General features: G+C 46.5%; 1 protein-coding gene across 5 annotated transcripts in view; it reads right to left on the bottom strand.

The window, feature by feature from the left end:
- Positions 1-14,805, bottom strand: part of UBA3 (ubiquitin like modifier activating enzyme 3) — a 62,325-nt gene that overhangs the window by 18,816 nt on the left and 28,704 nt on the right. For all 5 annotated transcript variants that reach the window (XM_063941066.1, XM_063941067.1, XM_063941069.1 and 2 more), the window contains 6 exons: positions 14,549-14,592; positions 14,399-14,463; positions 12,976-13,131; positions 10,996-11,098; positions 4,371-4,484; positions 3,944-3,997 (listed from right to left, as the gene is read on the bottom strand). In XM_063941066.1, the coding sequence (XP_063797136.1) occupies positions 3,944-3,997; positions 4,371-4,484; positions 10,996-11,098; positions 12,976-13,131; positions 14,399-14,463; positions 14,549-14,592 (536 nt within the window). The remainder of the gene's footprint in view (positions 1-3,943; positions 3,998-4,370; positions 4,485-10,995; positions 11,099-12,975; positions 13,132-14,398; positions 14,464-14,548; positions 14,593-14,805) is intronic.

Here is a 14,805-nt window from a genome sequence, read left to right as displayed (position 1 = left end):
AAACAAATACATTTGGGTACCACGGTTTCACATGGAGACATTACGCTCCATAGTTTTGGCCTTGGAACCAGGGGATTATATGGTATCCCTGGATATTCAGGATGCATACCTACATGTTCCTATAGCACTGTCCCATCAGTGTTATCTCAGGTTTGCCATCCTCCAGCAGCATTTTCAGTTCCAGGCCTTACCCTTTGGGTTAGCCACAGCCCCCAGAGTATTCACCAAGATCATGGTGGTTATGGCAGCTTATCTCCGCAAGCAGGGGATAAGAATTTTTCCATACCTAGTCGACCTTTTAATCCTGGCACAATCACAGGAATTGCTCCTGTGCCATCTCCAATAGACAATAACATGTCTGCAGAGGCACGGGTGGCTCATAAATTGGGCAAAGTCGTCTCTGGTTCCGTCACAATGTATGACTCACTTTGGGGCTGTACTGGATTCAAGTCTGCAGAGAGAGTATTTTTACCTCGGAACAAGATATCCAAGGTGCAGTCAAGGACTCAGGAGTTGTTACACAAACAGTATCCATTCACGCAGCAATGCGAGTGATGGGTCTGATGGTGTCAACATTCGACATAGTGGAGTATGCACAATTCCATTCAAGACCTCTGCAGAATAAAGTACATCAGACAATAAAGAAACAGACTATAGCACTTTCAGAAAAGGTAAGAAAGTCATTAGCCTGGTGGCTACAGACATCCCATCTAGACAAGGGGAGACCCTTTTGGATATCAGATTGGGAGATCCTGACAACAGATGTCAGTCTGCAAGGCTGGGGAGCAGTGTCCGGAAAATTATGGTTCCAGGGACAATGGACCACAGAAGAAAGTTACCTGCCAATAAACTTCGGGCCATATACATGGCACTGATTCAGGCAAAGGACACTCTTCAAGGAAAACCAGTCCAGATCCGCTCGGACAATGCAACGGCAGTAGCGTACCTCAACCATCAGGGAGGAACCCGCAGCCAAACAGCAATGAAGGAGGTAAGTCACATTCTAAAGTGGGCAGAACTCCATCTCCCAGCCTTGTCCGCAGTATTCTTTCGGGAGTCCTAAACTGGGAAGCGGACTTTCTCAGTTGACAAACCATTCAGGCAAGCGAATGGGCTCTACACCTGGAGGTCTTTCAGACTCTAGCAGACAAGTGGGGATTGCCAGAGATAGATCCATGGCGCCCCGTCTGAACAACAAAGTGCCCGCATACGGGTCAAGAACAAAGGATCCCAAAGCGATCTTTGTGGACGCCTTGTCAGTGAAATGGGACTTTCATCTGGCGTATCTGTTTCCTCCGGTCATCCTGTTTCCCAGGGTGGTGAGGAAAATAAAGCAAGCAAATGGTGCCGTGATTCTAATAGCTCCAGCTTGGCCCAGAAGGCATTGGTACACAGATCTGCAGAGAATGTTGATGGATGCTCCACTTCTGCTCCCTCAACATCCAGATCTACTAATGCAGGGTCCTTGTTATCACAGACATCTGGATCGACTGTCTTTGACGGCGTGGCTCTTGAAACCTCTATCCTGAAGTCAAGGGGATTCTCACAACAGGTAATTCAAACAATGCTCAGAGCAAGGAAACCCTCCTCATCTCGTATTAATCACCGAATATGGCAGGCCTATATTCATTGGTGCAGTGAGAGAAGTATGGACCAGAAATCTTTCAGAGTTTCCAGGGTCTTAGCTTTCCTTCAGTCAGGAATGGATAAAGGTTTGAAGGTGGCTTCCTTAAGAGTCCAAGTATCAGCATTGACTGTATGGTTCCAAAAGAAAATTGCCAATTAACAAGATGTGCATACTTTTTCCCAGGGAATACTGCGCATTCAACCACCTTTTGTTCCTCCTACAGCATCTTGGGACTTAAGTATAGTCCTCAAAGCTCTTCAAGTTGCTCCATTTGAACCACTTAATAAAGTGGATCTTACATGGTTGACAGCTAAAGTTCACTTTCTACTGACTATGGCATCAGCTAGAAGAGTATCAGATTTAGGAGCGCTGTCACGTCGTTCCCCTTTTCTGATTTTTTATCCAGATAAAGCAGTTCTTAGAACTAGGTCTGGGTATCTTCCTAAGGTGGTGTCTAAATTCCACCTTAATCAAGAAATTGTCGTCCTGGCTTTTCAGGTATCGGGACTTTCTGCAGGAGATGCGTCGCTGGACGTGGTCCGCCCATTAAGGATCTAAGTGGATCGTACCAGTGCCATCAGAAAGACAGATTCTCTCTTTCACAAGAGAGGATGGCCTGCTACTAAATATACGCTGGCAAGATGGCTTTGAATGACGATTTCAGAAGGATACTCTGAAGCTGATCTCCCTGTTCCGGCTAATGTCTCTGCTTCAGCAGAACAGATATGTAAGGCAGCTACATGGTCTTCAATTAACACATTCATTAGACATTTATGCCTTGGATACTTTTGCCTCTCATGACGCTGAATTCGGGCGTAAGGTTCTCCTGTCCAATCAGGAGCGTCCCTACTACTAAATTGCTTTGGGAAATCCCATTGTTATCCTGTGGATAACCTGTGGACCCTGCCGGAGAAATATACGTTATGGTAAGAACTTACCGTTGATAATGGTATTTCTCCTAAGTCCACAGGTTCCACAGGAATCCCACCCTGACGCACCTGATTTGAGGATCCTTCTACTCACTAACCTCTTCCTTCTTGTATGGAAGGGTGTGCATGTGTGTTCTTCTCGCCTGATTAGGGCTCTACATGATGCGCCTGCCTAGTGCTTTGGAATACAACTGATTTGCCTGAGCCAGTGGGTTGGGATATATGGACAGGCCCTTTACATCCTGGGAGGCCTGAAAGCCATATATCTCCATCCAAAAGTATATCTTTGTACAGTGTGCGGCCTACAAAATACTTCAACATACACCTATCTATTGCAGTAGTCCGTCACCTGATATTTTCAAGAGCCTCATATAGTGCGTAAGTGCTCGCTCAATAGGGAAACACATTATGGGGCTGAGGCCGTGATTCGGATTTGGAAGTAAAGCATAATTAAGCAAGTAACTGTGCACCTGGGCAAAACCATGCTGCAGTAGAGGTGGGCAGATGTGACATGTGCAGAGAGTTGGATTTGGGTGGGGTGTGTCCAAACTGAAATCTAAATTGCAGTGTAATAAAAATGCTGTCTAATATTTATGGGCTACATGCAAAAGCAGCCAGTATTGACTCTGCACAGAAAAAAAATATATGCATTTACCCCTTGTGTTCCAACATGGTTTGTTCCAGATACAAAGTTCCTTCTTTTTTTATTCCAAAGATTCAGCCCTGAGTTGGAAGCAAAACAAAAATGCAAGCAATTTCGTATCTGGAACAGACCATGTTGCAATAATGCAAGGGGTGCAAATAAATGTATTATTTTTGTATGCAGGGGAAATGCTGTCTGCTTTTGCATTTATCCACAAATGCTGGCTAGCTATATTTGTACACTGCAATTTAGCTTTGAGTTTGGACACACCCCTCCTACATCTAAATATCTCCACACATGTTTACATCTGCCCCACCTGCAGTGCTGCATGGCTTTACCCAGGTGTAAAGCCTTGGTATGTGCAAAGAAATAATGCCACAAATATCCCACATCAGCTTACAGCTAAAAGATGGTCTACCTTTCAGTAGATCAGACCGCCAGCGTGTACACATCTTACATAAAAGATTGTGATATGCATCAAAAGTACAAGTATGAGAGCAAAAATAAAGCTTCATACACAAGCCACATAATCATTAGACACAAAGGCTACCAGTTCCCCAGCAGTGGTATTTTGTTAAGCAAAGTAAACATGAGAGAATGGCAGACTATGTGCAGAATGCAACAACCTGTGCTTTAATGCATAGGGACCCGGTATTAACCTGGTCAATATCAAGTCACATTACGTGAGTGACTGCAGTCTCCATTTCCCACACAGTAAATCTCGCCAGACTCAATTCATTTTACCTGCAATTACTGCATTAGTAGACGCTACGGCAGGGATAATTCGTTTTACAACACCTAAGGCAGAAAAAAGTAAAAACTGTTATAAGTGTACATCACTTAGCTTTATAATTCTACAAAAAATTTATTTATAAGCTTCTAAAATAACAACCCTCCGTTTATACAACGAGAGGGGAAAAAAATGACATCTTTGGATAAGTTTTTATTAGTGATGAGCAGGTTCGGTTTTACTCGGTTCTCAAAACGGCACCTTATTGGCTATCCAAAACACATGACATCTGTGAGCCAATAAGATGCCGTTTTGAGAACAGAGTAAAACCGAACCCGCTCATCAGTTTTTATTGCTGCATAGTTTGTCACTGTAACTTTACGTGTTTCATGGGAGCCTGCGGCTCCAAGCAGACTCTTCTGACAAAGAAGTAGGACTTACCTTGTGTCAGCCTGTACGTCACCCCTCGGATGTTAAATTGTGATGCTCTCTCCAGAGAGTTTTTAAAAATCCATTGTATATGTTCTGGGTCGTCTCCATCCACCTGGACATCCTCTAAAAAGATGAGAATACCCGTTATAATAAAAGACGCCTTTATATATGGCGTAGGAAGTTTTAAGCAATGCTGAAACCAACTGTCAACACATCATTTCCATCAATGAGTACACATTGGCCAATATATCAGCTGTTCAAGCCCGTCGGCGGGTGAACACCCCCAATATGTCTGTGAACAACGTAATTCACAAACATCGCGTCGGCTGTGCAGCACAGGTGATGGTTGATATATTGAGTCATGTGACTGTGTGTGTGTATGGGTGGTCGTTACACTTCCTACATGGATCGGAAGTGACTAACAGCTCAACTGAGCGGGCACATTTAAATGCCCACCCCGGTTGTGACGTCAAGCACGGACACATTGGGTAGATGATTGGTAAGTGCATACACACTTACCAATCGACTAATAGGTCGGTCAGGAGTGTACCCAGCATTACAATCTATGTTTTGATGCTCGAGTTGCAAAAACAAAACAAACATACTTATAAATAGACAGACAGGCTGCAATAATAAGAATTTACTTACCGATAATTCTATTTCTCGGAGTCCGTAGTGGATGCTGGGGTTCCTGAAAGGACCATGGGGAATAGCGGCTCCGCAGGAGACAGGGCACAAAAGTAAAGCTTTCCGATCAGGTGGTGTGCACTGGCTCCTCCCCCTATGACCCTCCTCCAGACTCCAGTTAGGTACTGTGCCCGGACGAGCGTACACAATAAGGGAGGAATTTTGAATCCCGGGTAAGACTCATACCAGCCACACCAATCACACCGTACAACTTGTGATCTAAACCCAGTTAACAGTATGATAACAAAGGAGCCTCTGAAAGACGGCTTCCTACAACAATAACCCGATTTTTGTAACAATAACTATGTACAAGTATTGCAGAATAATCCGCACTTGGGATGGGCGCCCAGCATCCACTACGGACTCCGAGAAATAGAATTATCGGTAAGTAAATTCTTATTTTCTCTATCGTCCTAGTGGATGCTGGGGTTCCTGAAAGGACCATGGGGATTATACCAAAGCTCCCAAACGGGCGGGAGAGTGCGGCTGACTCTGCAGCACCGAATGAGAGAACTCCAGGTCCTCTTTTGCCAGGGTATCAAATTTGTAGAATTTTACAAACGTGTTCTCCCCCGACCACGTAGCTGCTCGGCAAAGTTGTAATGCCGAGACCCCTCGGGCAGCCGCCCAAGATGAGCCCACCTTCCTTGTGGAATGGGCCTTAACAGATTTAGGCTGTGGCAGGCCTGCCACAGAATGTGCAAGTTGAATTGTGCTACAAATCCAACGAGCAATCGACTGCTTAGAAGCAGGAGCACCCAACTTGTTGGGTGCATACAGTATAAACAGCGAGTCAGATTTTCTGACTCCAGCCGTCCTTGAAATGTATATTTTTAAAGCTCTGACAACGTCCAACAACTTGGAGTCCTCCAAGTCGCTTGTAGCCGCAGGCACTACAATAGGCTGGTTCAGGTGAAACGCTGATACCACCTTAGGGAGAAAATGCGGACGCGTCCGCAGTTCTGCCCTATCCGAATGGAAAATTAGATATGGGCTTTTATAAGATAAAGCCGCCAGTTCTGACACTCTCCTGGCTGAAGCCAGGGCTAGTAGCATGGTCACTTTCCATGTGAGATATTTCAAATCCACATTTTTTAGTGGTTCAAACCAATGGGATTTGAGGAAATCTAAAACTATATTTAGATCCCACGGTGCCACCGGAGGCACCACAGGGGGCTGTATATGCAGTACTCCCTTAAAATTCTGGACCTCAGGAACTGAGGCCAATTCTTTTTGGAAGAATATTGACAGGGCCGAAATTTGAACCTTAATAGATCCCAATTTGAGACCCATAGACAATCCTGATTGCAGGAAATGTAGGAATCGACCCAGTTGAAATTCCTCCGTCGGAGCACTCCGATCCTCGCACCACGCAACATATTTTTGCCAAATGCGGTGATAATGTTTCGCGGTGACTTCCTTCCTTGCTTTAATCAAGGTAGGAATGACTTCTTCCGGAATGCCTTTTCCCTTTAGGATCTGGCGTTCAACCGCCATGTCGTCAAACGCAGCCGCGGTAAGTCTTGAAATAGACAGGGGCCCTGCTGAAGCAGGTCCCTTCTCAGAGGTAGAGGCCACGGATCGTCCGTGACCATCTCTTGAAGTTCCGGGTACCAAGTCCTTCTTGGCCAATCCGGAGCCACTAGTATCGTTCTTACTCCTCTTTGCCGTATAATTCTCAATACTTTTGGTATGAGAGGCAGAGGAGGAAACACATACACCGACTGGTACACCCAAGGTGTTACCAGCGCGTCCACAGCTATTGCCTGCGGGTCTCTTGACCTGGCGCAATACCTGTCCATTTTTTTGTTGAGGCGAGACGCCATCATGTCCACCATTGGTCTTTCCCAACGGTTTACTAGCATGTGGAAAACTTCTGGATGAAGTCCCCACTCTCCCGGGTGAAGGTCGTGCCTGCTGAGGAAATCTGCTTCCCAGTTGTCCACTCCCGGGATGAACACTGCTGACAGTGCTATCACATGATTCTCTGCCCAGCGAAGAATCCTTGCCGCTTCTGCCATTGCACTCCTGCTTCTTGTGCCGCCCTGTCTGTTCACATGGGCGACTGCCGTGATGTTGTCCGACTGGATCAACACCGGTTTTCCCTGAAGCAGAGGTTCTGCCTGACTTAGAGCATTGTAAATTGCTCTTAGTTCCAGAATGTTTATGTGAAGAGACGTTTCCAGGCTCGTCCACACTCCCTGGAAGTTTCTTCCTTGTGTGACTGCTCCCCAGCCTCTCAGGCTGGCGTCCGTGGTCACCAGGATCCAATCCTGTATGCCGAATCTGCGGCCCTCCAATAGATGAGCACTCTGCAACCACCACAGAAGAGATACCCTTGTCCTTGGAGACAGGGTTATCCGCAGGTGCATCTGAAGATGCGACCCTGACCATTTGTCCAACAGATCCCTTTGGAAAATTCTTGCGTGGAATCTGCCGAATGGAATTGCTTCGTAAGAAGCTACCATTTTTCCCAGGACTCTTGTGCATTGATGTACAGACACCCTTCCTGGTTTTAGGAGGTTCCTGACAAGCTCGGATAACTCCTTGGCTTTTTCCTCCGGAAGAAAAACCTTTTTCTGAACCGTGTCCAGAATCATCCCTAGGAACAGCAGACGAGTTGTCGGCATTAACTGGGATTTTGGAATATTCAGAATCCATCCGTGCTGTTTTAGCACTTCTTGAGACAGTGCTAATCCCATCTCTAGCTGTTCTCTGGACCTTGCCCTTATTAGGAGATCGTCCAAGTATGGGATAATTAATACGCCTTTTCTTCGAAGAAGAATCATCATCTCGGCCATTACCTTTGTAAAGACCCGAGGTGCCGTGGACAAACCAAACGGCAGCGTCTGAAACTGATAGTGACAGTTTTGTACAACGAACCTGAGGTACCCCTGGTGTGAGGGGTAAATTGGAACGTGGAGATACGCATCCTTGATGTCCAAGGATACCATAAAGTCCCCTTCTTCCAGGTTCGCTATCACTGCTCTGAGTGACTCCATCTTGAACTTGAACCTCTTTATGTACAGGTTCAAGGACTTCAGATTTAGAATAGGCCTTACCGAGCCATCCGGCTTCGGTACCACAAATAGAGTGGAATAATACCCCTTCCCTTGTTGTAGAAGAGGTACCTTGACTATCACCTGCTGAGAGTACAGCTTGTGAATGGCTTCCAAGACCGTCTCCCTTTCGGAGGGGGACGTTGGTAAAGCAGACTTCAGGAAACGGCGAGGTGGATCTGTCTCTAATTCCAACCTGTACCCCTGAGATATTATCTGCAGGATCCAGGGATCTACCCGCGAGTGAGCCCACTGCGCGCTGAAATTCTTGAGACGACCGCCCACCGCCCCCGAGTCCGCTTGAGAAGCCCCAGCGTCATGCTGAGGCTTTTGTAGAAGCCGGGGAGGGCTTCTGTTCCTGGGAAGGAGCTGCCTGTTGCTGTCTCTTCCCCCTTCCTCTGCCTCGTGGCAGATATGAATAGCCCTTTGCTCTCTTGTTTTTAAAGGAACGAAAGGGCTGCGGTTGAAAAGTCGGTGTCTTTTTCTGTTGGGGAGTGACTTGAGGTAAAAAGGTGGATTTCCCGGCTGTAGCCGTGGCCACCAAATCTGATAGACCGACTCCAAATAACTCCTCCCCTTTATACGGCAAAACTTCCATATGCCGTTTTGAGTCCGCATCGCCTGTCCACTGTCGCGTCCATAAACTTCTTCTGGCCGAAATGGACATAGCACTTACCCGTGATGCCAGTGTGCAGATATCCCTCTGTGCATCACGCATATAAAGAAATGCCTCCTTTATTTGCTCTAACGACAGTAAAACATTGTCCCTATCCAGGGTATCAATATTTTCAATCAGGGACTCTGACCAAACTACTCCAGCACTGCACATCCAGGCTGTCGCTATAGCTGGTCGTAGTATAACACCTGTATGTGTGTATATACTTTTTTGGATATTTTCCATCCTCCTATCTGCTGGATCTTTAAGTGCGGCCGTCTCAGGAGAGGGTAACGCCACTTGTTTAGATAAGCGTGTGAGCGCCTTGTCCACCCTAGGAGGTGTTTCCCAGCGCGCCCTAACCTCTGGCGGGAAAGGGTATAAAGCCAATAACTTCTTTGAAATTAGCATCTTTTTATCGGGGGCAACCCACGCTTCATCACACACGTCATTTAATTCTTCTGATTCAGGAAAAACTATAGGTAGTTTTTTCACACCCCACATAATACCCTGTTTAGTGGTACCTGTAGTATCAGCTAAATGTAACGCCTCCTTCATTGCCAAAATCATATAACGTGTGGCCCTACTGGAAAATACGGTTGATTTGTCACCGTCGCCACTGGAATCAGTGCCTGTGTCTGGGTCTGTGTCGACCGACTGAGGCAAAGGGCGTTTTACAGCCCCTGACGGTGTTTGAGGCGCCTGGACAGGCACTAATTGATTGTCCGGCCGTCTCATGTCGTCAAACGACTGCTTAAGCGTGTTGACACTATCCCGTAATTCCATAAATAAAGGCATCCATTCTGGTGTCGACCCCCTAGGAGGTGACATCCCCATATTTGGCAATTGCTCCGCCTCCACACCAATATCGTCCTCATACATGTCGACACACACGTACCGACACACAGCAGACACACAGGGAATGCTCTTAAGGAAGACAGGACCCAACTAGCCCTTTGGGGAGACAGAGGGAGAGTCTGCCAGCACACACCAAAAGCGCTATATGTGACAGGGATAGCCTTATTATAAGTGCTCCCTGTATAGCTGCTTTATAATATAAATTTTGCCACTATTTTTGCCCCCCCTCTCTGTTTTACCCTGTTTCTGTAGTGCAGTGCAGGGGAGAGACCTGGGAGCCGTCCTGACCAGCGGAGCTGTGTAAGGAAAATGGCGCTGTGTGCTGAGGAGATAGGCCCCGCCCCTTTTTCGGCGGGCTCGTCTCCCGCTTTTTAGTGGATTCTGGCAGGGGTTAAATATCTCCATATAGCCTCCGGAGGCTATATGTGAGGTATTTTTAGCCAACAAAGGTTTTCATCTTGCCTCCCAGGGCGCCCCCCCCCAGCGCCCTGCACCCTCAGTGACTGCCGTGTGAAGTGTGCTGAGAGGAAAATGGCGCACAGCTGCAGTGCTGTGCGCTACCTTTAGAAGACTGAAGAGTCTTCTGCCGCCGATTCTGGACCTCTTCTTACTTCAGCATCTGCAAGGGGGCCGGCGGCAAGGCTCCGGTGACCATCCAGGCTGTACCTGTGATCGTCCCTCTGGAGCTGATGTCCAGTAGCCAAGAAGCCAATCCATCCTGCACGCAGGTGAGTTCACTTCTTCTCCCCTAAGTCCCTCGTTGCAGTGATCCTGTTGCCAGCAGGATTCACTGTAAAATAAAAAACCTAAGCTAAACTTTTCTAAGCAGCTCTTTAGGAGAGCCACCTAGATTGCACCCTTCTCGGCCGGGCACAAAAATCTAACTGGAGTCTGGAGGAGGGTCATAGGGGGAGGAGCCAGTGCACACCACCTGATCGGAAAGCTTTACTTTTGTGCCCTGTCTCCTGCGGAGCCGCTATTCCCCATGGTCCTTTCAGGAACCCCAGCATCCACTAGGACGATAGAGAAAATAAACCTGGAATGGACAAAGTGAAACCGTAACAATGATGCATCACTTTTATAAGGACCAACATACATAGCAGGTTAGATGGACTGAAAGTAGAAGTGACTTTATTGCCTTCTGAATGAAACCCGTTTAATATAGAATGTCTATATATATTTCTGAGAGGTCGCATTATGGTCTCTCCTGGTGTAGGAATTATGTAACCCTGTACACATTATTATTAGCATTTATTCATATATGGCCATAATACACCCCCGGGGTGCTGTTGCTACTTCTACAGTTCATTGCTTTCTGGATCTTTAGAACATGCACAACTTATACAAGGTGCTGATGAAGGAAGGACGGCGTTACCTCCGAAAGGCTGATCCTTTGGCCACTGCAATATCCGGACATACTCTATACAGTGCTCGGGTAACCTGGGCATAGATGCAATCGTACACATGGGAAAGTTGATCTGGAGGAGCAAATAATGAGAGAGACTTTTACATAGCAAATTAATAGAGAAGCCAATGTTATGCAAGTTGTGTATGTGTGCAAATTATTACCAGTATCATTGAAATGAATACTATGCAATAGGCGAGAGAAACATTATATGAGGCAAATATTTGCTACCAGTGCTGACTGTACGATGTAATCTTTTGTGGTCTCCATGTTCCCGCTGGGTGTTGTAGCGGAGCGCCACTTCTTGCCCATTTTGTGAATGGGAGAAAAAGACGCCCTGCCCTTTTAGGGAGATAATCAACCAATTCTGAGCGTGGCCGGTCTGTCCTTTGGGCAGGCCTGAGCGGAGACTAGTAACAGCAGGCCACTCAGAGGACTGGGTAGGGAGACAGTCCTGAGGTCTGCTGTGAGCAGGTGCTCCAGACACATCTCTGTCTGCAGCAGAGACCCCGAGCCGCTGCATAACCCAGCTGATCACACAGCTGTACCAGCAGCCTACACATCCCCTTCCCTGGTAGCCAGCATCTTTGTCTCCCTATCTGCTGAGAAGCTGCACACTGTTCTGTCCGCTACCGCTGTGGAATATTGAAAGGGCATGTGGGGAGGACTGAGAGGCAGTGTTCTGATGACATGTTAGGAGAACTAAGGGGTAGTGATGGGTATGTGTGTGTGGGGGGGCAGTCTGATGGCATGTGAGTAGGACTGAGAGGCAGTGATGGGTTTGTGGGGCGGTCTGGTGGCTTGTGGAGAGGACTGAGGGCAGGAAGAGGCATGTGTCGAGTTCTGATGGCTTGTGCGGAGGAACGAGGGGCAGTGAAGGGTCATATGTGGAGTACTGAGGGGTATGTGGTGTGGTCGGATGGCATGTAAGGAGGATTGAGGGGCAGAAAGGGACAAGTGTTGTGCTCTTATGGCTTGTGGGGAGGACCAAGGGGCACGAATGTGTATGTGGTGTGTTCTGATGGCTTGTGAGGAGGACTGAGGGGCCTGAAAGGGCAATGTGCTTAATAGGAAATATGTAATACAGGTTGAGTCTCCCTTATCCAAAATGCTTGGGACCAGAGGTATTTTGGATATGGGATTTTTCCGTATTTTGGAATAATTGCATACCATAATGAGATATCATGGTGATGGGACCTAAGTCTAAGCACAGAATGCATTTATGTTACATATACACCTTATACACACAGCCTGAAGGTAATTTTAGCCAATATTTCTTATAACTTTGTGCATTAAACAAAGTGTGTCTACATTCACACAATTCATTTAGGTTTCATATACACTTTATACACAGAGCCTGAAGGTCATTTAATACGATATTATTAATAACTTTGTGTATTAAACAAACTTTGTGTACATTGAGCCATCAAAAAACAAAGGTTTCACTATCTCACTCTCACTCAAAAATGTCTATTTCGGAATATTTGGATATGGGATACTCTCAACCTGTATCACATAATACTATGCCTCACATTAGTGCCTACAGTTTATAGTACGCCACAAAGCTGTAGCAATGAGTCCAAATTTTTGCCCTTCAGAAATAAAACGTGCCCTCCTCGGGCACCAAAACCCTGCTCAAAAAAATCCTAGATAGGAGACTAACATAAAAAAGTAAAGTCCAAAATGAATATTCCACAGGAACATGGCCTGTCTGTCACTGTAATAAGGGTGTGTCTGAGACTAGCTGCATGCCAGGGGTTCAGTCTGCTCAGTAGCTAAATCTACTTTCAAATACACGGATTTCTTTTGAGCTGATGGAGTGTGAAGAAGACAAACGTGATGTTAGCGGATACAGTTATAAAGGCTGTACATATATGTGCTTGTATCAGTAGGCTTCACCATAATGGACGCAACTTATGAAAGTCATGTAAAGCAAATCTGTTTCCTGACCTGTGGTGGGTACAGCTCCAGCGTGCACTCCACACAGGCGCTCATTCCTGGTAATATTACACGGGCGTTTCCTTTAAAGCCTTCTGTGCCGCCATCAATCATCGGAATTACCGAACTTTGCTGCAACACCTCATCTTCATAGTTCAGTAGAGACATCTAGCAAGAAGATGAATTTAATGCTTACGTAAAACCCCTGTTCATCTCCAGTGTACTCGCCATTATCTTCAATTATTCTCTGTACTAGGCCTGGCCAACCTGTGGCTCTCTAGCTGTTGTGAAACTAAATATCCCAGCATGCTTTGCCACCTTTTTTGCTGTTATGTAATGCTTAAACTGTGGTAGGGCATGCTGGAATGGGTAGTTCTCCAACAGCTTGAAAGCCACGGGTTGGCTAGGCCGGCTCTGTAATATCTAAAGCATTGACAGGCAACCTGTTACATTGTGGTGGCCCCATTGGGAGGCCCTCTAACCTAAAAAGAGCATCACATTACTCTTTATCTTAGTAGTATGTTCTATGAATACAGTCAATCAGTGAAAGAGTCCTATCTGTAAGGACGCATCAGTGGGCCTTTTAAACAAGCATTACTACTATAACAAGCAAATGTAACAAAGCAGGTGGAACCGGGGCGCCGCAAGTGAAAGAGCGGAGAGCAGCATGCGGCTCCTGGGCCACCTTTTACCCCATCCCTAATCTACAGTACATCTCTATTACCCTGGGGGAGATGCATCACCTCTTGGAGAGAGATACATTACCAATCAATCAGCTCCTGCCTGCAATGTTACAGGTTGTTTGAAAGTTGACATTTAAGAGCAGATTGCTTGGTACTTTCTCTCTCTAAGTTTTGATACATCTCCCCCTCTGACTTAATCTGCAACAGCCATGCCGTATGTGCCGACATGCTCCATGTCAGTGCACAGTGAACAGTTACTAATGCAGCGTTCACGCGAGACTGTGTTAGCAGGCCGCCACGCTCTGCCCGATTTTTAAAGGGCAAAATGCACCCTGCCCCTTCAGCGGCGCCCTGCTAAAAAACGTCCGTGCGACCGCCACCACTGCGTGAACAGATACGTGGCATCTACTCACAGGAAAAGGAGCGCTTGCGGAAAGCCCAGCACAGCACACCCCCAACACTGATGCAGACCCCTTAGGCACGCCCCCATTACTGACTTAGAAGGGCAGGCCCGCCCCCAATTATTTTGCCGGCAGTGCCTCGCCCCCTCCCTGGCCAGCCGCACCTGCGTCGCGCGTGCACGGTGTGCCCCAGCACCTGCTTCCTGGAATCCTGGATGGAACACAACTAGTGTATTACTCAGTATCCATTAACGCCATAAACAATGAATCAAGGGAAACTTAAATCTAAGCATAAAAGGAACACAGATGATATTTAAATATAAAAATAATAAGAGCAGAGAAAAATATTACCAGCATCCCATTCAACCACCGCCTGGCTATAATGGAATCCAGACCACACACTATGATATGGAAGTCTGAAAGAGATGAAAATAGCATTAAGACACAGTTACGTTTTATTACTTGAAACATGCATCAAGCCAGACGGGCAGTAATAATTACCCCTGTAAAAGGATTCATCGAAGTCTTGAATCTTTTTATAATGTCTGCATTTCAGAGTGTTAAGGGAAATGACAAGCACTTTAATGTTACGTTCTACTGACTGAGCGAGGAAGGAACAACGGGGAGAATGGGCTTTGTCTGTTGCCAGATAGATGTGAGGTCAACACTTCTATTTGGAGAACAGGGAATTTAGCCATGCACAATACAGCCTAACTTAGGTAAGCAGTGACTTGTGTCACAACTCAGTTTGCCAAAAT

Source organism: Pseudophryne corroboree, chromosome 9 (genome assembly GCF_028390025.1).
Source record: "Pseudophryne corroboree isolate aPseCor3 chromosome 9, aPseCor3.hap2, whole genome shotgun sequence".
Taxonomy (NCBI): Eukaryota; Metazoa; Chordata; class Amphibia; order Anura; family Myobatrachidae; genus Pseudophryne; species Pseudophryne corroboree.
Note: the sequence above shows the minus strand (reverse complement) of the source record. Positions and strands in the feature narration are given on the sequence as shown.